Source organism: Marmota flaviventris, chromosome 9 (assembly GCF_047511675.1).
Source record: "Marmota flaviventris isolate mMarFla1 chromosome 9, mMarFla1.hap1, whole genome shotgun sequence".
Lineage (NCBI taxonomy): Eukaryota > Metazoa > Chordata > Mammalia > Rodentia > Sciuridae > Marmota > Marmota flaviventris.
This window is the reverse complement of record NC_092506.1, coordinates 57,006,673-57,030,667: the sequence shown is the minus strand read 5'-3', so window position 1 is coordinate 57,030,667 and position 23,995 is coordinate 57,006,673. Positions and strand designations below refer to the sequence as shown.

Genomic DNA, 23,995 nt, shown 5'->3' with positions numbered 1-23,995 from the left:
TTGTCAGAGAATGAGTTTAGAATGTTCATAATTAAATTGATTGCAAGGTAAAGGATGATTTAAGGGAAAAAATAGAGGAAGTGAAAGAGCACTTTAATAAAGAGATTCTGGAAAAAAAAATACCCACCTCAGGCAGAAATCCTCAAAATGAAGAAATCAATAAAACAAACTAAACATTTAGTGGAGAGCTGAAGTTGTGGCTCAGTGGTAGAGTGCTTGCCTCGCATGCATGAGGCATTGGGTTCTCATATTTCTAGCAATTTTTTTTTTAATTTTTTATTGTTGGTTATTCAAAACATTACATAGTTCTTGATATATCATATTTCACCCTTTGATTCAAGTGGGTTATGAGCTCCCATTTTTACCCCATATACAGATTGCAGAATCACATCAGTTACACATCCATTGATTTACATATTGCCATACTAGTGTCTGTTGTGTTCTGCTGCCTTTCCTATCCTCTACTATCCCCCCTCCCCTCCCCTCCCCTCCCCTCTTCTCTCTCTGCCCCCTCTACTGTCATTCATTTGTCCCCCTTGTATTATTTTTCCCTTTCCCCTCACTTCCTCTTGTATGTACTTTTGTATAACCCTGAGGGTCTCCTTCCATTTCCATGCAATTTCCCTTCTCTCTCCCTTTCCCTCCCACCTCTCATCCCTGTTTAATGTTAATCTTCTTCTCATGCTCTTCAACCCTACTCTGTTCTTAGTTACTCTCCTTATATCAAAGAAGACATTTGGCATTTGTTTTATAGGGATTGGCTAGCTTCACTTAGCATAATCTGCTCTAATGCCATCCATTTCCCTGCAAATTCTATGACTTTGTCATTTTTTAATGCAGAGTGATACTCCATTGTGTATAAATGCCACTCTAGCAATTTTTGAAGGCAGTTACTTTTCATGGACCAGTACTTTGAGGACTAAGATATTTGATTAGTTCATATAGGATTGGTTCTTGTATTCTTTTATCTTTATTTTTATTTTACCATATTAAAAAATACTAAAATAAAGGTATCCATCTACAACTAAAAAAAAAAGTTCTAAAAAAAATTCAATGGAAAGGATGAACAACAGATTAGACCACTTGGAAGACCAAGTTTCAGGCAATGATAAAAAATATATAATCTTGAAAATAAAGTTGATCATGGTAAAAAGAAGAGACCATTAACAGAATTTTCAAGAAATATGGAGTAACATGAAAAGAGCAAATTTAAGATTTATTGGGATAGATGAAGGTTCAGAAATAAAAACCAAAGGAATGCAAAATCTTTTCAATGAGATAATATGTGGGAATTTCCCAAACCTAATAAAAATTAAATGCAAAATCAAATATAGGAGGTTTACAGGACCTCAAATATACAAAATTGCAACAGACTCATACCAAGGCTCATTATTAAGAAAATACCTAGGGCTGGAATTGTGGCTCAGTGGTAGAGTGCTTGCCTAGCATGTTAGGCCCTGGGTTCTATCCTCAGCTGTGTCCACTTTCAACTAAAAGAAGAAGAAGAGGAGGAGGAGGAGGAAGAAGAAGAAAATGCTTAATGTACAGAATAAGAATACAACTTAAAGTCTGCCAGAGAAAAATGAGAGGGAAAAGCAATCCAGGTATCAGTTGATTTTTCAACCTAGACCCCTAAAGCTAAGAGCACATGGAATAATATACAGCAAGTTCTGAAAGAAAATCAGTGCCAACCAAGAATATGATATCCTACAAAATTAAGCTTCAGAATTGACAATAAAATAAAAACCTTCCATGATAAATAAAAGTCAAAAGAATTCACAACTAGAAAGCTTGCACTATAAAACATACTCAACAAAATATTTCATACAGAAGAAATGAAAAATAAAATTGAGAACTAGCAAAGGAAAGAATTACACTAGAAGGACAGTCAATCAAAGGAGAAACTAATTCAAATTAAAAACCAGAAACAGGGAATAAAAATCATTTTTCAATAATCACATTGAATGTAAATGGCCTAAATTCATCAATCAAAAGATAAAGACTGGTAGACAGGATTAAAAAACAAGAACCAAATTATGCTATCTCCAAGAAGCTCGCCTCATAAGCAAAGATATCCACAGAATAAAGGTGAAAGGATGGGAAAAAAACATATCATTCACATGGACTTCATAAACAAGCAGGGGTTTCTATTCTCATATCAGATAAAGTGCACTTCAAGCCAAAGTCAATCAGAAGGGACAAAGAAGGATATTTCATATTGCTTAACAGAATTATACTTCAACAAGACATACATAAATATTTATGCCTCAAATAATGGAGCATCTACATACATAACAAACCCTTCTCAATTTCAAGAATCAAACAGACCACAACACAATAATACTGGGTGACTTTAACACACCTCTCTTACTACTAGATAGATCCTCCTAACAAAAACTAAAGTAGCTACAGAACTAAAAAAGTACAAATAATAATTTACACTTAACAGACATATAGAACATTACATCCATCAATGATTGAATACACTTTCTTCTCAGGAGCACATAGATCCTTCTCTAAAATAGACCATATTTAGGCCACAAAGTAACTCTTGGCAAATACAAGGAAAAAAAAAAAGAGGGACAGAGAGAAAATACCTTGCATTATATCAGATCATAAATAAATGAAATTAGAAATCAAGGATAAAATAATAGAAGCTACTCTAATACCTAGAGACTAAATAATAACACTATTAAATGACCAAAGAACAGCAGAAGAAATCAGGGATAAAATTTAAAAATATGGACCGATCCAGACCCCATCTGTGTTCAAAGCGACAGTCTGGAGAGTCCTGACAAGGAAATGGGATCCAACAGCGACGTGACCACTGAATCAGGGTAGAGTCCTTTCCACAGGGTCCTAGCAGGGCCCCTAGCCAGTCTCCCTCCTCCTGCCTGAAATGGCCCTACACTGACTGTGAGAAAGTCTATGGAAAATGCTCTCATCTCAAAGCCCATTACAGAATGAACGGCCCTTTCCCCACACGTGGCCAGACTGCCTTGAAGTTCTCCAGCTCATATGAGCTGACTGGCCACGGCAGGACCCACACAGTTCCACTGTCCACTGTGTGAGAAGCACTTCATGAGGAGTGATCCCCTCACAATGCAAACCCTGCATCACACCGAGTTCCACCCCAGCATGATCAATCCATGGAAAAAGGTGCTGGCCAACCCCCTGTGAGGTGGTACCCTGGCAACCAGGGAGGGATGGACCCCAGAGGACAAGATGACTCCCAGGGCACAGATGGACACATGAAAACCAAGCCCTGAAGAGGCTTGCTGACAGCAGGAAGTCACTGCTCTTTGGTCAATATTCTGATTTTTCCTTTCCTTATATTGTCTTAAAAGAACACATGGTAGCCTAAAATCATAATGAATACTTTTTCCTTTTCAGAGACAACTCTGGGAACTGTCTCTGGCTGCTGGAAGGAGGCAGATGCTTTTCTTTTTTTCTGTTTTAGTTTTTTTGGGGTGGGGGGTGGGGGTGGGGGCAAGGCCAAGACTGGGGTAGAATTTTAAAGATTCACACTGGTATACATATGTCTGACTGAGTGAGTTGACCTATGGCACCACAGTGTTTCTGGGCCCTTGATGCTGGCTGTCTCCTTAAATTGTTTTCTTACCTTTTAATGTAATGACAAGCGTGCTTCAGTTTGTTTAGCAAAACCTTTCTTGAATCACTTTTGAGCTCACAGGGAAAGCTTAAAAGAAAATTCAAAAAAAAAAAAAAGAAAGAAAGAAAGAAAAATATACTTAGAGGTAAATGAGAATAGCAACACAAAATATCAAACATCTGGGACAATATGAACACAGTTCTAAGAGGAAAGTTCATTGCATTGAGTTCATTTGTTAAAAGAATAGAAAGTCAACAAATAACATTACATCTCAAAGCCCTAGAAAAAGAATAAATCAACACCAAAAGCAGTAAAAGACAAGAAATAATTAAAGTCAGAGTTGAAATCAATGAAATTGAAACAAACAAAAAAGCTTCAAAAAACTAAATGAAACAAGTTGGTTCTTTGAAAAAAATAAACAAAATTGATAAACGCTTAGTCAAACTAATAGAGAAAAAAACTCAAATTACTAAAATTTGGATGAAAAAGGAAATATGATAGAAACTACTGAAATACAAAGAGTAATCAGAAACTACAATAAAATGAAAAAATCACAAAGATATGGACAAATTTCTAGAGAGAGATGAACTACCCAAATTGAATCAGGTGGATATAGAAAATTTAAACAGATCAATTTCAAGCAATGATATTGAAAATGACATCAAAAGTCCACCAAAAAAGAAAAGCCCAGGACCAGACAGATTCTTTGCCAAGTTCTACCAGACTTTCAAAGACGAACTTATACCAATACTCCTCAAATTATTCCATGAAATAGAAAAGGAGGGAACCCTTCCAAACTCATTCTATGAAGCTAGCATCACCTTGATACTGAAATCAGACAAAGCTACATCAAGAAACAAAAACTTAAGATCAATATTTGTGATGAACATAGATACAAAAATTCTTAATAAAATACTGGCATTGCTTATGAAAACTTATGAAAAGAAGATTCACATGATTATCTCAATAGGTACAGAAAAAAGGATTTGACAAATTTCACCATCCATTCATATTCAAAACACAAGAAAATCTAGAGATAGTAAGAACATACCTCCACATTGTAAAAGCTATCTATGCCAAACCCAAGGCCAACATCATTCTAAATGGAGAAAAATTGAAAGCATTCCCTCTAAAAACTGGAACAAGACAGGAATGCCCTCTTTCACCACTTCTATTCAATATAGTTCCTGAAACCCTTGACAGAACAATTAGACAAAAGAAAGAAATTAAAACAATATGAATAGGAAAAGAAGAGCTCAAGTTATCTCTATTTGCTGAAGACATGATTTTATATTTAGAAGACCCAAAAAAACTCCACCAGAAAGCTTCTAGAACTCATAAACGAATTCAGAAAGGTAGCAAGACATAAAATTAACACCAGTAAATTGAGTTCCTACACATCAATGATGAATCAGTTGAAAGAGAAATCAGGAAAACTATCCCATTCACAGTAGTGTCAAAAAAAAAAAAAAACTTGGGAATCAATCTAACAAGAGGTAAAAGACCTCTACGATGAAAACGACAGAACATTAAAGAAAGAAATTGAAGAAGACCTTAGAAAATGAAAAGATCTCCCATGTCCTTGGATAGGCAGAATTAATATTGTCAAAATGGCCATACTACTGAAAGTGCTATACAGATTTAATGCAATTCCTATTAAAATTCCAATGATGTTGCTCATAGGTATAGAAAAAGCAGTCATGAAATTCATTTGGAAAAATAAAAGAGGCCCAGAATACCCAAAGCAATCCTTAGCGAGAAAAGTGAAGCAGAAAAATTGGTGCAGCCAATATGGAAAGCAGTATGGAGATTCCTTGAAATCTGGGAATAGAACCACCATTTGTCCCAGCTATCCCTCTCCTCCGACTATACCCAAAGGACTTAAAAACAGCATACTATAGGGACACAGCCACAACAATGTTTATAGCAGCACAATTCACAATAGCTAAACTGTGGAGCCAACCTAGATGCCCTTCAGTGAATGAATGGATAAAAAAAAATGTGGCATATATATATACAAAGGAATTTTACTCAGCAATAAAAGAGAATAAAATCATGGCATCTGCAGGTAAATGGATGGCGTTGGAGAAGATAATGCAAAGTGAAGTTAGCCAATCCAAAAAAACCAAATGCCGAATGTTTTCTCTGATATAAGGAGGATGACTCATAGTGGAGTAGTAGAGGGAGATCATACGAGTAATAGATGAATTCTAGATAGGGAAGAAGGGTGGGAGGGAAAGGGAGGGGGCAGGGGATTAGCAAGGATGGTGGAATGTGATAGACATCATTATCCAAAGTACATGTATGAAGACATGAATTGATGTGAACATACTTTATATATAAACAGAAGTATGAAAAAAATTTCTATATGTGTAATAAGAATTGTGATGCATTCCGCTGTCATGTATTTAAAAAATAAAACAATAAAAAAATGAGAAAAAAAAAGAAAAGTGAAGCAGGAGGCATCACTATACCAGAACTTAAATTATACTACAGAACTACAGTCAAAAACAGACATGAAGACCAGTGGAACAGAATAGAAGACAGAGACAAACTCACATAAATACAGGTATCTCATCCTAGACAAAGGCTCCATAAACATACACTAAAGATAGCTTCTTCAACAAATGGCGCTAGGGAAACTGGAAATCCATATGTAGTAGAATGAAATTGAACCCCTATGTCTCACCCTGCACAAAAATCAACTCAAAGTAGATCAAAGACCTAGGCATTAGACCACAGACCCTATGACTACTAGAAGAAAAAATAGGCCCAACTCTCTATCATGTCAGCTTAGGAGCTGACTTCCTCAACAGTACATTTAAGGCACAAGAAGTAAAATCAAGAATAAATAAATGGGATTTTATCAAACTAAAAAGCTTCTTCACATCAAAGGAAACAATCAAGAACATGGAGAGAGCTAGGCGCAATGGAGCACGCCTGTAATCCTACTGGCTGGCAAGGCTGAGGCAGGAGGACCATGAGTTCAAAGCCAGGCTCAGCAACTTAGCAAAACCTTGTCTCTAAATAAAATATAAAGAACGGCTGAGGGATATGGCTCAGTGGTTAAGTGCCCCTGGGTTCGATCCTTAAGTACCAAAAAAAAAAAAAAAGGAAGGGAAGGGAGGGAAGACAGGAATAGGAAAGATGATAGAATGAATCAACATAACTTTCCTATGTCTATATGAATACACGACCAGTAAAACTTCACATGATGTATAACTGCAAGAATGGGATCCTAATTAGAATAAATTATACTCCATGGATGTATGTCAAAATACGCTCTACTGTCATGTATATCTAAAAAGCATAACAACAAAAATCCTGAAATTAAAAATATATAATAAAGTAAAATTACAAACTTCTGCTCAGGGCATACCATGAATACTTGTGGTTCCAACTACTCAGGAGGCTGAGGCAGGAGATTTGCTTGAGCCCAAGTTGTTGAGGCCAGTCTGTGCAAAACACTGCAACTCTCTCTCTTCCAAACAAACAAAAAAAAAATCTATTCATCAATAAGCACCCGTAATGAGAGTAAAAAGACAAACCAGAGTGGGAGAAGATAAATGCAATACATTGAACCAAAAGGGGTTCTATCTGAGGTGTGGGTCTGTGTGTGTGCATCCTAAAAAATCACTGGAAGATGAAAATGAACTCACCTGGGAAAGAGTTCTAGGTAGATGAAGCAACATGTGTAAAAGACCCTAAAGTAGAAACAACTTGGGATGCATGAGAAACGAATGGAAAGCCTGTGTAGCTGGAGTTCTGAGAGAGGGGGAGGAGTGGGTTAAGGCACAGTTGGACAGCAAGGCTTGGGCAAGATCACACAGGGCCTGGGAAGAAGTCTGTTTTTTGTTCTCGAGGCAATGAGAATCCATTGAAGGATTTTAAGCAGAGAAATGACATAATCTCATTTACATTTTAAAAAGATCACTTGGCTATGTGCACAATGAATTGCTTTGGGAAGCAGAAGCAATTAGACCAGTAAGGTAGTTAATGCAGCGGTGAAATGTCCTGGAACCAGGTAGCTGGTCAGAGAAGTCACCTGGAAAGAGAATGACCTGGAAATGAAAGGCTCTAATTACTAGTTTCTGTCTGTAGAAATTATAGAGGGCTTTGTGCAATTACATAATGGGTTAGTGTTTGAAGCTGAACTGTTTTCTCTGCCAAAATCATGTTGTTTCTTTTGGAGATGTGTCCGCTTAGGACTGTATTATGGAAGCAAAAGCAGGAGCACACAACTGCGGAAGCAAGACCTACTTACTTGCAGACCTCTAAAAGGGATACTGAACAAGACCACGCCCAGACTGATAGACATCCAAACCAACTTTATTCTTTTCTCTTACCATCTCTGCAAACTGTATTCATTGGAGAGGACTCTTTCCTTGCTATGGAGAAAAGCTGCAGCAAGTCTGTGAGATTCTTAGTTAACAGATAGTTCTTCTTCTTCTTCTTGTTTTTTTTTTTTTTTTTTTTGGTACTAGGGATTAAACTCAGGGGGACTATGAGCCACATCTCCAGCCCTATTTTGTATTTATTTAGAGACAGGATCTCAATGAGTTGTTTAGTGCCTCACTTTTGCTGAGGCTGGCTATGCACTTGCAATCCTCCTGCCCTAGCCACTCGAGCTGCTGCGATTACAGGTGTGCACCACCAAGCCTATAGTTCTATGACCAGTTTAAAGACAAAACATAATTTCAAATAATATCTAATTATGTCTAACAATAAATAATTTGTACCTGTCATGGCTTTAAATCTTTTCCCCTCTCAGCTCTGCCCCACTTAAAAGTCAAGGAGCCTGCTTTGGGGAATGGAGGAGTGCTCTTTCTCCCCATACTTTGTCTCCACCTAATTGCTGCTATTTATTGTGTGCCCAAGTCGAGAGAGAGAAAGTAAGGGGGTAAAACAGTCTGGCTTGACTGGGAGGTTATGTGTCCTATGTGCCTGACAGATATTTCATAGGTAAATTCCTGCTGTCACCTAGAGACCTTGGTGGATACATATATATTCTGGGTGGAACCCTACAACTCCCTCCCCAGCCCACATGGCACACTCCTCACTTATCTGTGCCAAGTCTCCTAGCTTCTTAAAAATGGTCCTATTGGACAAGACCGAAGACCCAACCCCACAGTTCCCTCTTTCCTGCAAGGAAAGAGGATACACACATGCATCACTTGCCAGAGGAAATTCTGGAAATGGAGACCAATGTCAAAGCAGCAGCAATCTCTTGACCCCACCACTGAAAGAGTTTGTGAGCTTTTACTTGCCCTGTACATTTCCAGGGTAGGGATCAGACTCCAAACTCATCATTCCTCAGCTGTAGGAGGGCAAAATCCTGCCCCTCCCTAAAGAAGGGGTTAGATTCTGACAGACCCACTGTACACTGAGAAACAAATTTTCTGAAAAACAATCTTGTACCAATCTGCTCCTATCCCATCCTTTTTACTTAAGACTTGAACTTCTAGTATGCTATAAATGCTGCCAGCACTAGTTCAATCATTCCTTCATCTATTCTCCTAGAAATAATATTTACTTCTCTTTTCCTTTAAACCCCAACAACTCCTCGCCATTCTCACTTTCAACCAACAAATTTGCTTCCTGTTTCACTGAAAAAATTCAAACAACCAGAAAAGAATTTGTGGGGACTGATCTTAATTTACTGACCCAGAAACTCAGGGAGAAGGCTAGAAATCTGCACAATAATGAGGCTTGTAAGGTGATTCTAATGAACTCTAAAGTTTGAGAACCACTGCCTTTCATATTCTAGCAGTAATACCCTTCTAATTCAATCTATCTCCTACTACTCTTGTCCTTCCTTCAATCAGTTTTAGCCACACAGGTTTCCAGTTCCTTAATCAGTGAGCAAGCTATTATTCCTTAATGAAATACACATTATTTCTCTATTAGTATGGACTCTCAACAAAAGACATTGAAGCCCAAGAATGGACTTGAACAAGTTTGTCCTGAAGCTGATGACAGAGAAGGCAGGACCCAGATCAGGCTTAGGAGAGTCCTGCTTTTGGAATCAGGATGACTGATGTGATGACACTAGGGCCTGAGTCAGATTCAGAGAGATGTTTATTCAGGTGGCTGCAATCAGAATAGGCAAAGGGAGTATCCAAATTATAAGGCAGACCTCAGCTGGCCTGCTGAGTTTAATGAGAAAACATAGGAAATACTCCAGAGCTATGAATGTTAGTAACATTTGGGAAAAAAGGCAAATGTGGAGCTAGCTATGAAAGATGATTGTGTATCCTACAGTGAGATACTTTTGATACTCAAAACACATTTATTAATCTTTATGGATTGCCTCCCACTTGGTTATTACAGGAAGCTCCTACTTCATGCCACAATAGTCTCCCAATAGGTTCCATGAAACTGGAGAGGACTGTCAGAGCATTTTATGTTGGCTGCCTGGCAACCAGCTCCACTCACCAGCTCACATTACCCCTAACATGGAAGTCTTTCTAGTAGGTTGTATAAATTCTGCTCTTTTGAAATAAATGCCATCCTGCCCTCTCCCTCCCTTTCTTTGTCCATAGATCTTCTGGAGCATCTCCTCCCTTCAAGAAGTTGGTACCTGCTCCACTGTCAACTTTACTATCATTCTGGAGAAATTCAAATCTACACAGACAACCCCCTCCCCATAATACCTGACCCTCAGTTCATTATCCAATCTCCAGGCAACCTCCCTTTCACGCCTCTTAGGCACTTACCCCAGTGGACCCACCCTAGACTACCCTCACCTGAAGCTGCTCTGCTTCTAAAATTAATAATTCAGGCTTCTGATTTCTGAAAGTTTCCCATCTTCCCAGGTCACTTGTCTGATTATCGTACAACTTGCCATACAAAAACCTACTCTGATCTCCACTCTCTTACCTGTTCTACAAAACTCCACAATTCAGCACAGCCATCACTTACATGTGATAGCCTAAAACTCCTTTGCTCATTATCCGTTCATTTCAGTTGCATGACATCAACTCTGGATGATCCCATAATACTCACCTCTTTCACAGTTATACCCAGATTCCTGAGTAGATAAGGACAACCACATCATTAGATTGACTGGTAAAACTATAAATTCAAGAATATGACAAATTCAAACTGCCCTCACCATTGTGCAGCAATCGTCACTCAATTGCAATCTGACTTCTCTCTCATTTTAATAGACCTCTCAACAGCATATGATAGTTGACAATGTGCCCATTCCTCCTGTATAAAAAAACTACTTTTCTGATTTTACTCCTCTATGGTTCAACCTTCTCATCTTGTCACCTTTACTGGTTAATTTTCCTTTGTCCATCTATTAAATGCACTTCAGAATTCAATTCTGAGCCACTTTCTCTTTTTTTTTTTCCTATCATTAATACTTTATCTATTCCATCAACTTTACCACCTCTAGGTTACATCCCCAAATCCCTAGCACAATTTCACCCATGTCTCATACTTTTCTTTCCTTTCTTTTTCTTTTTTTGAGACAGGTCTCACTATGTTGCTTAGGCTAGTTTCAAACTCTTGGACTCAAATGAGCAAACACAACCCAGTTCTAGCTATTGCTTAAGCCTTGCAGTAGTTAGGACTATAGGCATGCACCATTACCCCTAGCTTGTCTCACTTTCAAATGACATCTGATGAGCACCTGAACACTTTAACAGGTATCATCAGCCCACCCAGTTGCTCAAGCCAGAAACCTGGAACTTACTGCAGATTCCATTCTCTCAACCACCCTTGACATCCCACCAATTCTATCTAATGAAGTTCTCCTACTTCTTTCATCACTAGTCCACAACACTTTGATCTTATGCTACAAACCTAGACTTTTACAATACTGCTACTCTCATCAATCTCAACTCGAATAGATCTTGTCATTTCTTAGCCTTCCCTAGGTAAATGAGTACATTGGCTATACCTCAGGTGATAAGCTGTGGAAACACAAAACTAAATATGGCTCAGAAGACTGAAGCCTAATCAACAGAGTAACTACAACACAGTATTTAAATGCTAACTCTTTGTGTAGTACTTTGAGAACACAGATGAAAAATAATTCTGCTTTGGGAGTGGGGGAATATGAAACGACTATATTTGGGATGACAAACTTTCCTAAAGTCAGTAGAGAACAAAACATGCAAAGGCATTGTGTTACTTATGTTGAATGGTTCACAGCTCATCCAAATGGCTCAGAGCCCTGTTACCTATGTTTTTCTAGTAGGCACTCTCAGATTTGTTCTTAGACAGAAGAGGCTATATCTTTACACCTGAGTCCAAGGCAGCTACCTTCTAGGGGAGGCTTAGAATCTGTCATTCTAACTCAAATTTCCCTAGCACTAGACTTGCTTGCCTATAGCCTCTGAGGACATGCTGATCTGGGCCCACTACAAGGCAAAAACAATGGACAGACGATTTGACCGTAAGCAGCACAATTGCCTATACCAGTGTGACATCAACTAGCTGTGCATGAATAGAAACTCAACTCCTGGACTACCTCTTTCCAAGGACAGTTCAAAATACACTGAATCTCTAAGCATCCCATGAAATGAGTCTCTTGAAAGTCTTAACCTTAAGTCTCCCAGAGTCTTTCTCAGTCAATAAATCTATTCACTTCAGCCTTCTACCAGATCCAAGAAAGGTCTTCAAAGAACAATAAGACAACATATAATAGAGTTAGTTTATTGAGCACCTTCTATGTTTCCAGTCCTGGCTATAGACCTCCTCAGTTAACCCAGACAACAATGCTGTAAGACAGAAATTTTAGCATTTTCCAAGAGAGAAATGTGATAATCAGAGACTACATGACTTCCAGCTGTAAATAGTAGGCCAAGATTGTAATTGCCATGACAGACAGGCTACCTGTCTGCAGTCTTGAAGGCCTTGGCAGACTAAAGCTGAGAGGACAGAAGTGAGCAGAGGCTGGTCAGTACAGATCAGAAAAGAGCACAGTGGAGAGATCAGGACAAAAAGCCCAAGTGCCTTCTGAGATGGAAAGAAGAGCCAAATCCAGAGAACCTTCAATTCCAAACCAACTAGTTTTCATGAGGTCTAAAGATCTATATTCCTCAGATATCTTCCTTTTCTCACAGCAAATTTCTTATTCTTTAGCTTGCCCAAGGGATGTTATGTTCCTTGTAACTGAGAAGACTTCACTTAGAGCTGTGACAGGGGTTTTATCATACTTTGTTCTTGGGACAGAGGGAAGGCAATACTAGGTCGTGGCTCACAGCTTGGCTGGATTCAGTCTTGAGAGTTCTGAACCTGCCTCCCCTTTCAGGGAGTGTCCAGAGGTCACCTGCGCTTGTAGAGGCATGGTTGAAGTTTCAGGCCTAAAAGTTGAGCCTTGGGCCCTACCCGAGGGGGCCCAGTCTTTTCAAAATCAAACAAGAAGAAGTGACTGTTCCTCAGGTCCTAGGGGAAGAAAAGACCCAGTGAGCTCCAAATGCACACAACTCTTCAAAACACCTCCCTCTAAATCCTTCCGCTAATAAGACAGCTTCATAGGGCTTCCTGAGAGTTGTGCCTCTAGAGAGAAAAATGTCTATTTCACATGTCTATGCCTCCTTCCTGAACACTACACATAAGACAAAAATAGAAACAGACTTCTTGAGGTTCTCACCTTGGAGATGACCTTGAAGCCCAGTTTGGTCACAGCCCCCAGAAAGGCCCGAACATCCTCAAAGCGGCTGCTAACCTCAGCCACTTTCAGAAGACCCCTGAGAAGAGGAGGAAGTTCTGTGTAAATGTGCAGATACATGCATACACATATATATGTATCTAAATCCTAGGGGCTCCTACCCTGGCTTCAATACCCGATTTGCCTCCTCCAGGAAGTCCCTGATGTTGGTTCCCATCAGTGAAAGGCAAAATACAGCCACATCCACAGATTTATCCTCCAGAGGCACCTGTGGAGAGTAGGAATATTGAATGAAGCATATAGTGCTTGAAAGAGACATTCAGTACTGGATTGGATACTAGAATGGGGGGAAGAGGGATTAAAGAGTATAGGCCAGATACATACAGGGGTTTACCTGGGCCATGTCACACACAGTGACCCTGGGATCTAGAGAGGCCAAGTCAAAGCAGTGCACAGGGTTCCGGATACTTGAAGCCAGACGGCAATCTCCACATCCAAAGTCAGCCACCACTAGGGATGCAGGCCTGGGAATGGAAGAGAACGGTCACACATTGGTCTGATCTGAGCCCTTGAATGACCCAAACCATTTCTCAAAGAGCCCACCCTCACCGCTGGCGAAGATCCCTGGCAATGCGGTCTACTGGCTGCAGTGGCCACTTCTTCACTTGGCTTTGGAAGCCACGATGGTAGAGAAAGAAAGCCTCAGGGTCTTCCTGAAAGAGACGCTGTGCAGCACTGCTGGGCCCCGAGTACAGCTGTTCATTGAGGTAGCGAAATCGGGCGCCATCCAGCCGCTGGGCCATGCGGGCTCGTAGGGCTCCTGCCCGAGTCTCTTGGCTGTTTGGCGTGGGGGCAGGAGGCACCTCTGTGTCCTCTGTGGAGTCCTTGGCAGGAAGCTTGTCTGGTGCTGGAGGTGGACGAAATTTGTTCTTGTGTTTCCGCTTATTCTTTTGCCGATTCCGCCACTGCTTGCGGCTCAAGGTACGCGGGTGTTTAGGAGAAGGAGACCCAAGGCTTGGCTTGGGCAGGTTATTTGTAGCACTACTCTTCCAGGCTTCGTGGTCTGCAGGGAGGGAGAAAGGAAGGTATTATTTGAGGCAAGGTCCCCTAAATTCTGGCCATAGTCTTGAAGACAGACTGGCCTGGATAAAAGTACTCATTGCCTATGGTGGATATCCTCTGTACAATCAGCTGAATGATCCCTCCACTACATGTACATATACACATCCAATCTACCTGTTTGGTCAACACTGTCCAGGTGTTGGGTTGGGTTTGAAGAAGTCTGTTTTTGGTGTTTCCTCTTTCTCTTCTCTTCAGCAGAATCTTTGTCAAAAACTTCTTTGTGACACTTCTTCCTTTCTAATTCCTTGTCCTCAGAATCACTGCAAGGTGGGCCCTGTTTTGGACGTTTTTTCTTCCTTTTTTCCCCTCCTTTAGCAGAGGAATTGGCAAACAAGGCCTTTGGCAGTTGTTTCTTCTGTTCTACAACTTCCTCCTCCTCATAGTCACTGCCAGGTGGGCTACCAGGGGGTTGCTGGGAAAGAGATGCTGCTTCTAGGGTCCGTAATGTGGCCAAAAGCTGGCGGCGCTTGGAACCCTGGAAGAAAACAAAGGATGAGAATAGGGTGAGAATGGGTGAGGACAAGAAAGGAGAGATAGGGACCTGGTTCAGATATTGGCAGAGGCATCTGGATTTTCCAAGTCAACTTCAACTGTAGTGAAGTTTTCCAGATCCAGAACTTTCATGTCACCACCCCAACCTCTGGAAGGCCAGAGAGCCGAAAAACCTCCTACCCTATTTTGTTCAATGTGTAAATGATTAGTAATTGAGGTTCCCCAGAGGAGTGTGCTAAGGCCACAAGCAAGGGAACCAAAGTGAGACCATTCCAGTCCCTCGTTTCAGGCTTTTACCTCCAGCTGATACCTTTAGAAGTAGGGAGGTTTCTTCAACACAGGAGGAACAGGATCACATGTAGTAAATGTGATAGTTGCAGTATACAGAACAACCTGAGAGGAAGAAGCTACACAGAGAGACCAGTGGCCTGGATTAGGCTGATGAGCTGTGGGGATGAAAACAAAGTAGGCAGTCCATGTTGGAGACTGACTGAAGGATAGAAAAAGCCTATGAAGTACAGCAGTCCTCACATCTACTGAGCCTGAAAAGAAAAGGTCTACTGTTAAAGGAAAAGGGAAGCTGATTCAGGATTAAAAGTCCTAATGAGTGCTCCTAGGCTAAGTATTTACCTTGAAGGTTCTCAATCAACCCCACACCCCCTTGAATAGCAATACTGACAACTCTTCCCCGTCACCCACTCTTACTCTCTCCACTCAATTATCTATTCTCCACACTGCAACCAATAACCTTTTCAAGGCTGGGGATGTAGCTCAGTGGTAGTGTGCTTGCCCAAAATGCCCAAGGTCCTGGATTATTCCCAAAACCTCGAGAGAGATGGAAGAGAATGGAGAGGGAAGAGGAAGGGAGGAAGATAACTCCTTTTCAAAATTCAAATCTGAAAAAAAATCACGCCCCTGCCAAACACACTTCATTGACTTCTGTAGCCTCAACATATGCAAAACTTCTACTTCTTCAACAGCACCCCCTTTCATTTACTCGGTGTTCCAATCCATGGATTTTAACAAAACAGCAAATGCTCCTTGCCCCTTTCCTGTCCAAGGAACCTCCTTCTCTTCAACAAATTCTACTCAACCAACTACTTCGGATCCAGATCTTCAGATCACCTACTGTGCTGTAAATACCCCCTCTCCCAAACGTACAGGCAAGGCATGCCCCATCACCGCGATCCATTAGGGTCTGATTCGCGGCCTGATGCAATCCCACTACCGCTATGGAGTCCCTTACCTTGATTTGCGAGGCTGCCGCTGGCCGAGTCTGTGGGGTTACCAGCCGAAGGCCTGCGGCTACTGGGGCCGCCCCGGCCCATTCAGGCTCCTCGAACATGTGGGCTGCGAGGGCAGAGTGGCAAAGCCCACCCTACTCTCCACGTGCATAGAGCGTCTCGGAAGTCAAAACGTCCAGACGCCCCAGGACACAGCCGGAAACCAAAGAGTAAGGACAGCGGCTGCTAGAGCGGCCTGTGTGACGCAGAAACCATCGAGTGTAGGCTCTCGTGGGCTAGAAGGGCAAGGGAGGTTATAGGACGGGAGGGAAGGCCGCCCGCGGTGGCCGTAGAGGGCCAGGGTGGGGCGGGGCCGGGCGGCGGGCGCGGCCGGACGGGAGTTCCCCGAAGAAGGCGCCTCCAGCCCGAGACCCGGTGAGTGCGGGAGGACCGGCGCCCGCTGACCAAGACTGAGGCCCTGCCAACCCGTTACTCCTCACTCAGCCTGAGTTCTGAGTAGGGAACCAGAGCGATCCTCGGGAAGGACCCCCATCCGGTCTCCCAGGGTAAACGGAGCCAGAGCCACTTCCCCATCCCCCACCCCCCCCACCCCCCACTCAGAGCGCTGTTCGAGGGTAGGGTCTCCGCGCCTGGTGTGCGACTTGGATTCTGGAGATAGCCTCGTGATCACTCCTACCCCTCCTGGACCTTCCTTTCCCTCGCGCCCAGGGGATTATCCACTCTCCCTGAACTCCTTCACAGACCACCATTAGCCAGGGCACAACGCCCAGCCCCCTCCTCAGCACCAACACTTTTCCCCCCTCTAGCGGATTAAGCTCGGGCTCATCCCCCTTCCCTGGGAACCCCTACAGTCCCCAGGCTTCCCCCTCGCCGGGACGCTGCTATGGACGACATTTTCACTCAGTGCCGGGAGGGCAACGCGGTTGCCGTGCGCCTGTGGCTGGACAACACGGAGAACGATCTCAACCAGGGGTGAGCTGAAGCGGTTGGAAGTCTCTTTCTCCACTACGTGGGGTGCTCACATCCAGTGGGGGACTGCTGACTTAGCCATCCAGTGTAATGAGCGCTAAGCACAGCCTGTTGTGGGCAAAGGGTCTCCACAGAGGAAGCAGTGTTTGCGCCGAATCTTCACTGTTAAGTTTCACAAGCAGAGGCTGCAAAGAGCTTCACAGCCTTAATGAACTACATGGGCAAACGTTAGGAGGCAAGACAGCACAGAATGCCAGGATATTGTCTGGAGTTACATGTTGCTGGAGGATAGAAGAGCTCTGTGGGATGGAGCATTGGGTATAAGTGATAAAGAACAAGAGAAAGGGCTGGAGAGACCTGCAGGAGTCATGCTTCTATTCTAAGAGCTTGGTTTTAAGGTTGTGTAGTGATAAGATGTTCCATGAGTATCATCTTAGATGCTTTGTGAAAAGCATGCAATTTCCTAGTTCATCCTAGAAGTGATGTTTTGGATCACATTTGGGAAGGTGAAAAATGAGATGTGATCAGCTTCCAGAAATATTAAGGATGAAAAATTAATGGGCTTGGGGTGGAAAATGAAGGATGGCTTTGACTTGGGCTGGGCACTTGGACAGATCTAGTGGTTGCTTTTACTGAGATGGAGAAAACTGAAGGTTGAGGCTTTCTGTTCTGTACATATTAAACTTAAGGTGATTGTACAGCAACTTGGAAATGTTAAGTAGGTTTACATAGATTTGGAGTTCAGGAGAGAGATCTGACTTTTAAGCAGATTGGAGATACAGTAGCATGTACATGATAGTGAAGATAGTCTCAGTAGGAGATGAAAAGCCTGGCCGACTGAAAAGATACAATCAGAAGTTGAAGAAATAGAAAATAAAGGTTAGAGAATACATGTATTAACAGAGAGGGAATAGTGAATAATAGTATAGGCTACTGAGAAGTCAAAGAACCTAAACGTTTTGAAGTTACTGTTGCATTTACAATTAGAATATATTTTATGATCTCTGAGTGCTGTTTCAGATGATTAATTGGTGAAGAAATCAAACTACATAGGGTTCCTTCAATTGAGGAACTGTACTGAATACCTCCTGTGGTGGGTGCTAGTCCCACAACCATAGATAATCTTTATCCTCAAGGTGGTGACTTGGGCAGGTGGAAAGTGAATGGGAGGTGAGGAAATAAGAGAAAATAAATGTGGATTAGTTTTCAATGTTGCCTGACGCAAGAAACCAAGACAAGCAGTAGTGTTGGCAATTCAGGATAGTGGATTTTAATTTTTTAGCTTTTTTTTTTTTTTTTTTTTTAAAGTGCGGGAGTGATTACTCTTTAGGTTTGAGAGATCACGATCATCTATCATCTTAGTCCAGGCTGCACTGGTTCCAATAGTCTTATGCTGTTTTTCTTTAATAATTTGCAAAATCACTAGTTTCATTTCCCATATAATTCATAAAGGGTACTCTGATAAGAGAGTGGGTACAGTAATTATTCTGTTCTGAGGAAATATAGAGGTTTAGGCAGAGATGCCCAGTGTGACAGAAATATTTGAAGATTCCTCACTGCCAAAAGGTGAAGAGGTAGCATTGGTGATATCGGAAGATTTCATTGCTGGTTTGAAGTACTAGAGTATGGGAGCCCAATCTGTCTATATGCTGGATATGAGGTGGTGGTTAATTCCCTGCAGGCCTGCTTGAGATAATAGTCCAGACTTTGAAGTAACAAGCAGCCTGACATTGGACAGCACCCTTTTGCCCATACCTATGCCGTCAAATTTGGGGTCACAGACTGCTGGAAGCTGATAAGGGTATAAATTGAAGGTTTGGGAGGCAAAGCAGGGGGGGGGGGGGGGGGTGAGGGTGAAGCTTCCGGGGATACCCACCTCCTGGGAAAACTTTGGCTATTTGTGAGTAGAAGAGGACAGACTGTGGAAGGGAAATTATTTCGTTAAAAGCAATCCCCCTGCCCCGCCATCCCCCCCACCCCCACACACACTCTTCAACTCTTTCGGGCACCTGGGTGGCCAGACCCTTGATCTGTTCCAGGCTCCCTTCTAGAGCCCCCGCAGGAAGTGACCACAGCAGTAAGGCATCCGGAGGCTGTGGCCAGGGCTTGGGACCGCCCCCTGCTCCGCCCCTCAGATCAAAAGCCCAGGACAAGAGGGAATTTCCTTTTATGGCTCCAAGCTGTCAGGCCGACCTAGCTCCCACCCAATTGTTTTGCTTGTACACTTCTTTTACTTTATAAAACATATGCCCTGGGAAAAGAAAAAAACAGGGATGGTTTTCACTCTAAACAACCATTCTCATACTTTCTGTCCATTACTGCTAAGTAGGAGAATCATGTTTTGTGTGGTATTTTCTCATAGTAATCAAAAGCATTTCCCCTTTTCTTTATAAATCCCTCCAAGACATCATTTTTAATTCCATTCCTTTTTAGATATTAGTTTCAATATCAGAGTTAAACAGTGTTGTTTCCTTTCCCATGAATTGTGGTCTGCCTTCTCTAACAGTACCTCTCCCCATTTTAACATACCCAGAGTATTATTACCTAATGAAAGAGGACCTGCCAGGAAAGAAAAGGTGTGGAAGATGATGGCAAAGATAACAAATCCTATTATAGAGAAGTTAAGTTTTCTAGATGGTTGGTTGGGTGTCAAGCTCAGGGGAAAGTGAACTGGACAATTGGAAGTTGCTGGCATGAATGATAAGTCCTAGAGAAGGGAGCCTTCCCAGAGAGTGTACAGAATTACCATCCGTTTTTCATGAATCAAAGCTTTTTCCCAGACCACCTTCAGCTCAGTGACTCTTGCCCTTTTTCTAAGGGATGATCATGGCTTTTCTCCCTTGCACTGGGCCTGCCGAGAAGGCCGCTCTGCAGTGGTTGAGATGCTGATCATGAGGGGGGCACGGATCAATGTGATGAACCGTGGGGACGACACACCCCTGCATCTGGCAGCTAGTCACGGACATCGTGATATTGTACAAAAGGTATGCACAAAGCCCTCCATCACCCATATCACAGACATACCATGAGGTCAGCAGGCACTTGTAATCTAAGGTGCCTTCCCATTTTCCATGCTGGAACACATTTGGGACTGACTGCCTTCTATCTCTTCTTTTTGTCTGGCCATGGGGCCCAGCTGTTGCAGTATAAGGCCGACATCAATGCAGTGAATGAGCATGGGAATGTGCCTCTGCACTATGCCTGTTTTTGGGGCCAGGATCAAGTGGCAGAGGTGAGTACTCAGGCCCCAAGTCCTGGGACGGGTAAGAAGCAAAGTGGGCCTAAAACCTCAACCTATCCTATCGGTACTATCATGTGACACTCAAAAGGATCGTTGACTGCCAGGGAAGTAGCAGGGGTACTCATCATAACCACCTTTTCATTCCAGGATCTGGTGGCTAATGGAGCCCTTGTCAGCATCTGTAACAAGTATGGCGAGATGCCTGTAGACAAAGCCAAGGCACCCTTGAGAGAGCTTCTCCGAGGTCCATCCCTTACCCCTAGTTTGGTTCTCTTGTCTTGTCCTTCCCTGCCTGTGTCCTTCCTCTTTACCACAACTCAGGCTGTTTTTCTTCCCCAGAACGGGCAGAGAAGATGGGTCAGAATCTCAACCGTATTCCATACAAGGACACATTCTGGAAGGGGACCACCCGTACTCGGCCCCGTGAGTCACTGTTGTGGGGGGAGGGGTTGAAATAGTGTTATCCTGGGCTCCTTGGGCTGGATTAGGGCAAAGCTGGGTGCCTGACCTGCCCATATTCTTAGGAAACGGGACCCTGAACAAACACTCGGGCATTGACTTTAAACAGCTCAACTTTCTGGCGAAGCTCAATGAGAATCACTCTGGAGAGGTGACTCTTCCCCTTCTTGTCCCTCCCTTCCAAAACCCCCACAAATTACCTGCTTTGCACCTGCTTTTAAGATTTCCCCCCAGTTAATGGACAAAGAAGTGGTGGCTTTAAAGCCTCCTAACCTGTACCTGTCCTTCAGCTATGGAAGGGCCGCTGGCAGGGAAATGACATTGTCGTGAAGGTGCTGAAGGTTCGAGACTGGAGTACAAGGAAAAGCAGGGACTTCAATGAGGAGTGTCCCCGGCTCAGGTGGGGCAAGGTCTAAACTGGAAGTTGCTGGTTCCGAGGAACTCTGAATGGTACAGAAAGGGGAGATCTTTTATCATAATTCTCAGCCAGGGACAATCTTTCCCTCTCCCAGGATTTTCTCACACCCGAACGTGCTCCCAGTGTTAGGTGCCTGCCAGTCTCCACCTGCTCCTCACCCTACACTCATCACACACTGGATGCCGTATGGATCCCTCTACAATGTACTACATGAAGGAACCAGTGAGTAGGAATGCTGGACTTGTCAGGGAGGGCCTGGGAGAAGGGGTACACGTCTTCTTCAAATTGTTTTGACTCTTGCCTCCCCTTAGATTTTGTCGTGGATCAGAGCCAAGCTGTGAAGTTTGCTTTAGATATGGCAAGAGGCATGGCTTTCCTGCACACACTAGAGCCCCTCATCCCACGACATGCACTCAACAGTCGAAGTGTAATGGTGAGGCCATCAAGTTCATTACTGGCCCAGGCCCCAAAAGCCTTTGCCTATCTAAAATGGGACTCACCTGCTTCCACGTATCTTCTTTCTCAGATTGACGAGGACATGACTGCCCGAATCAGCATGGCCGATGTCAAGTTTTCTTTCCAATGCCCTGGGCGCATGTATGCACCTGCCTGGGTGGCCCCTGAAGGTGGGTGAGGGCATCACGTTGGGAGGTAGAGGCGGACCAGCTCAATAATAGAGGGGGCAGAGACAGGATAGGCTAGACAGGTGAAACAAAAAATGGCTATTCCCCCAGCTCTGCAGAAGAAGCCTGAAGACACAAACAGACGTTCAGCAGACATGTGGAGTTTTGCAGTACTTCTATGGGAACTGGTGACACGAGAGGTACCTTTTGCTGACCTCTCCAATATGGAGATTGGAATGAAGGTGAGTGTAGACTGTATATACTTGTGTTGCAAAGGTGGTGATGATCATTGTAGTGAGCCTAGGCTCTTCCCAAATTTGTTCAGTCATTCTGTTCAAGAACCAGAGGCCTCTGCTCACATGATGGACTCAAATTCTGAGACTCACCTTGTTTTTCCTTCTATTTGCAGGTGGCACTAGAAGGCCTTAGGCCTACCATTCCACCAGGTATTTCCCCCCATGTGTGTAAGCTCATGAAGATTTGCATGAATGAAGACCCTGCCAAGCGGCCCAAGTTTGACATGATTGTGCCTATTCTGGAAAAGATGCAGGACAAATAGGACTGGAAGGTCCCTGCCTGAACTCCAGAGGTGTCAAGACATGGTTGGGGGGAGTACACCTCCCCAGAGAAGCAGGCCTCTGGTTGCCTCCCCTGCCTCCAGTCATGGTACTACCCCAGATATGGGGCCCAACCCCTGCTCCCATCCCTACCACTGTGGCCCCAAAAGGGGTTGAGCTCAGAGCTTTGTCACTTGCCACAAGGTGTCTCCCAGCATGGGAGGGATCAGCCCCGCCTGTCACAATAAAGTTTATTATGAAAACAGGCTGGTGTGGGGACATGGGAACAGACAAGTACATTGGGTTGGGTGGCTCAGGTGAAATAGTGCGGCTTCTTCACATTGATGCCATATTCGCTGAGGGCAGGGGTCAAGTCCTCCATGGTTAGAGTGTACTTGCGGTCCTGAGGGAAGAGGGAAGAGTACCAGCTGAGCACAGGAATCCCAGATTCCAATCCCATGTGGGTGACCCTGAGTATGACTTATACCTCCCCTAGGATGCAGTTCCCCAAAGGGGTTTGCTGGATAAATTAAGCCTCTACTGTTGTGGAGAGTAGTTACTGACTCAGTGAGCTTCCCTTCACACCTTGCTTTTGCTCCGGGAGCTGCCAGAGGCTGTGCCCTTCATTTTGCAGTGCTGTAGGGCATCGTTGGCAATATCTGAGATGAATTTCTGGGCAGCTAGGGAGATGAGCCGAATTCTAAAGAGAAAAAAACTGGTATGAGGAGATGGACAACAAACCATACAAAGCACCCAAAGCTCTGTCCTGCGCTGGGTTTACTCACATGCGTGGATCTGAGGCCTCAAAGCCAGCCCGGTTCAGGTAATAACCAGTCACTGCATCTGGGATCTGAGAAATCAATTAGACAACTGTCAGTGTTAGCCCTGTGCCCTGATGGGCTAAGTGGGAAGAGGGTAAGGGAAAAGATTTGGTCTTCATATCAGATGGAAGCTCGTAGTTTGGGTGGACAGAGGGAATAAACAATAGAAGACGCTGGAAAGCACGCAGGTGTAGCTGAAAATTGTTATGACAGTGGGCCTAATAGCCGTGTTCAGGCAGGAAGCCCACCGTAGGCGTGTAATCCTCCAGCTGCATCAAGAAGTCCACGAGAGGCGTGCTGGACACCACCGGCTTTACGTCTCCGTTGGCCGCGCTCGGCAGTACGTAAACCCCGTTAGACATAGCCCCCTCCGGGGGCGCCGCGCCGCCCGCTGACACCGGAGCTGGAGGAGAACCAGCAAACTGAGAATCAGAGGTGGGGCGCAGGGTCCCAGCTAGGTCTGCCTGGTACCCTCAGCCCTCACCCGCCGCTGGGCCCAGTCCAAGGCGTTTCCCTCACCCTCACCCGTCCCGGCCCTCACCCGCCCCGCGCCGCTCGGCCGGCTCCCCGGCCCGCGCCGCCACAGGTCCCGTGACCCCAGCCGCGGCTCCAGCCCCAGGCCCCCCTGCAGTTCCCGCGGGGCTGGCCTTGTTCTCCGCGGCGGTGCTGACGGGCAGCGCAGCGGGAGCCGAGACCGGGGGCGTCGGGCCCGGGGCCGAGGCAGCGGAGGCTGGCGCCGCCTCGGGGTCCGCGCCGGAGCCGCTGCAGCTCATCGGGCCGGTGGGAGAGGCGGCGAACAGAGGCGCTTCCG

General features: G+C 44.0%; 3 protein-coding genes across 7 annotated transcripts; 1 reads left to right on the top strand and 2 right to left on the bottom strand.

Moving 5' to 3' along the window:
• Positions 1–1,198: 1,198 nt before the first annotated feature.
• On the bottom strand, positions 1,199–16,318 carry Rrp8 (ribosomal RNA processing 8). Of its 2 annotated transcripts, XR_011708568.1 has the most exons (8): positions 16,099–16,318; positions 14,475–14,835; positions 13,848–14,301; positions 13,633–13,762; positions 13,400–13,506; positions 13,221–13,317; positions 6,993–13,012; positions 1,199–3,700 (listed from the first exon to the last, which is right to left on the bottom strand). XR_011708568.1 is itself a non-coding variant. In XM_027919910.2 (7 exons), exons 1-7 carry the CDS (start codon positions 16,195–16,197, stop codon positions 12,893–12,895), a joined length of 1,368 nt encoding a protein of 455 aa, XP_027775711.1. In that variant the 5' UTR covers positions 16,198–16,318; the 3' UTR covers positions 1,199–12,892. The 2 variants fall into 2 exon arrangements, 1 of the variants encoding a protein (XP_027775711.1); XM_027919910.2 differs by having other exon boundaries at positions 1,199–13,012.
• Positions 16,319–16,406: 88 nt separating this feature from the next.
• On the top strand, positions 16,407–22,628 carry Ilk (integrin linked kinase). 4 transcript variants are annotated; one of them, XM_027919912.3, is made up of 13 exons: positions 16,407–16,510; positions 16,903–17,068; positions 19,884–20,049; positions 20,202–20,297; positions 20,454–20,550; positions 20,646–20,729; positions 20,831–20,916; positions 21,056–21,165; positions 21,278–21,405; positions 21,495–21,616; positions 21,710–21,809; positions 21,918–22,048; positions 22,216–22,628. In XM_027919912.3, exons 2-13 carry the CDS (start codon positions 16,980–16,982, stop codon positions 22,363–22,365), a joined length of 1,359 nt encoding a protein of 452 aa, XP_027775713.1. In that variant the 5' UTR covers positions 16,407–16,510; positions 16,903–16,979; the 3' UTR covers positions 22,366–22,628. The 4 variants fall into 4 exon arrangements, with proteins under 4 accessions (XP_027775713.1, XP_027775715.1, XP_027775714.1 ...); XM_027919914.3 differs by having other exon boundaries at positions 16,408–16,510; positions 16,948–17,068; XM_027919913.3 differs by having other exon boundaries at positions 16,445–16,641; positions 16,948–17,068.
• Taf10 (TATA-box binding protein associated factor 10) lies at positions 22,601–23,980 on the bottom strand. Its single transcript, XM_027919915.3, has 5 exons — positions 23,726–23,980; positions 23,433–23,587; positions 23,149–23,213; positions 22,949–23,063; positions 22,601–22,766 (listed from the first exon to the last, which is right to left on the bottom strand). Exons 1-5 carry the CDS (start codon positions 23,955–23,957, stop codon positions 22,677–22,679), a joined length of 657 nt encoding a protein of 218 aa, XP_027775716.1. The 5' UTR covers positions 23,958–23,980; the 3' UTR covers positions 22,601–22,676.
• Between the last annotated feature and the right edge of the window lie 15 nt (positions 23,981–23,995).

Bases quoted from the DNA above. Each gene is read 5' to 3' on its own strand.
- Rrp8 (XM_027919910.2), bottom strand. From the start codon at position 16,197: ATGTTCGAGGAGCCTGAATGGGCCGGGGCGGCCCCAGTAGCCGCAGGC. The intron at 13,763-13,847 runs GTGAGGGTGGGC...TTCCATTCCCAG, and splicing joins GCCAGGGATCTTCGCCAGCG to GCCTGCATCCCTAGTGGTGG. The intron at 13,318-13,399 runs GTAGGAGCCCCT...TCCTCTTCTCAG, and splicing joins AATCGGGTATTGAAGCCAGG to GGGTCTTCTGAAAGTGGCTG.
- Ilk (XM_027919912.3), top strand. From the start codon at position 16,980: ATGGACGACATTTTCACTCAGTGCCGGGAGGGCAACGCGGTTGCCGTG. The intron at 21,406-21,494 runs GTGAGTAGGAAT...GCCTCCCCTTAG, and splicing joins TGTACTACATGAAGGAACCA to ATTTTGTCGTGGATCAGAGC. The intron at 21,617-21,709 runs GTGAGGCCATCA...CTTCTTTCTCAG, and splicing joins TCAACAGTCGAAGTGTAATG to ATTGACGAGGACATGACTGC.
- Taf10 (XM_027919915.3), bottom strand. From the start codon at position 23,957: ATGAGCTGCAGCGGCTCCGGCGCGGACCCCGAGGCGGCGCCAGCCTCC. The intron at 23,214-23,432 runs GTGGGCTTCCTG...TTGATTTCTCAG, and splicing joins TGGAGGATTACACGCCTACG to ATCCCAGATGCAGTGACTGG. The intron at 22,767-22,948 runs GTGTGAAGGGAA...CTCTTCCCTCAG, and splicing joins GCTCCCGGAGCAAAAGCAAG to GACCGCAAGTACACTCTAAC.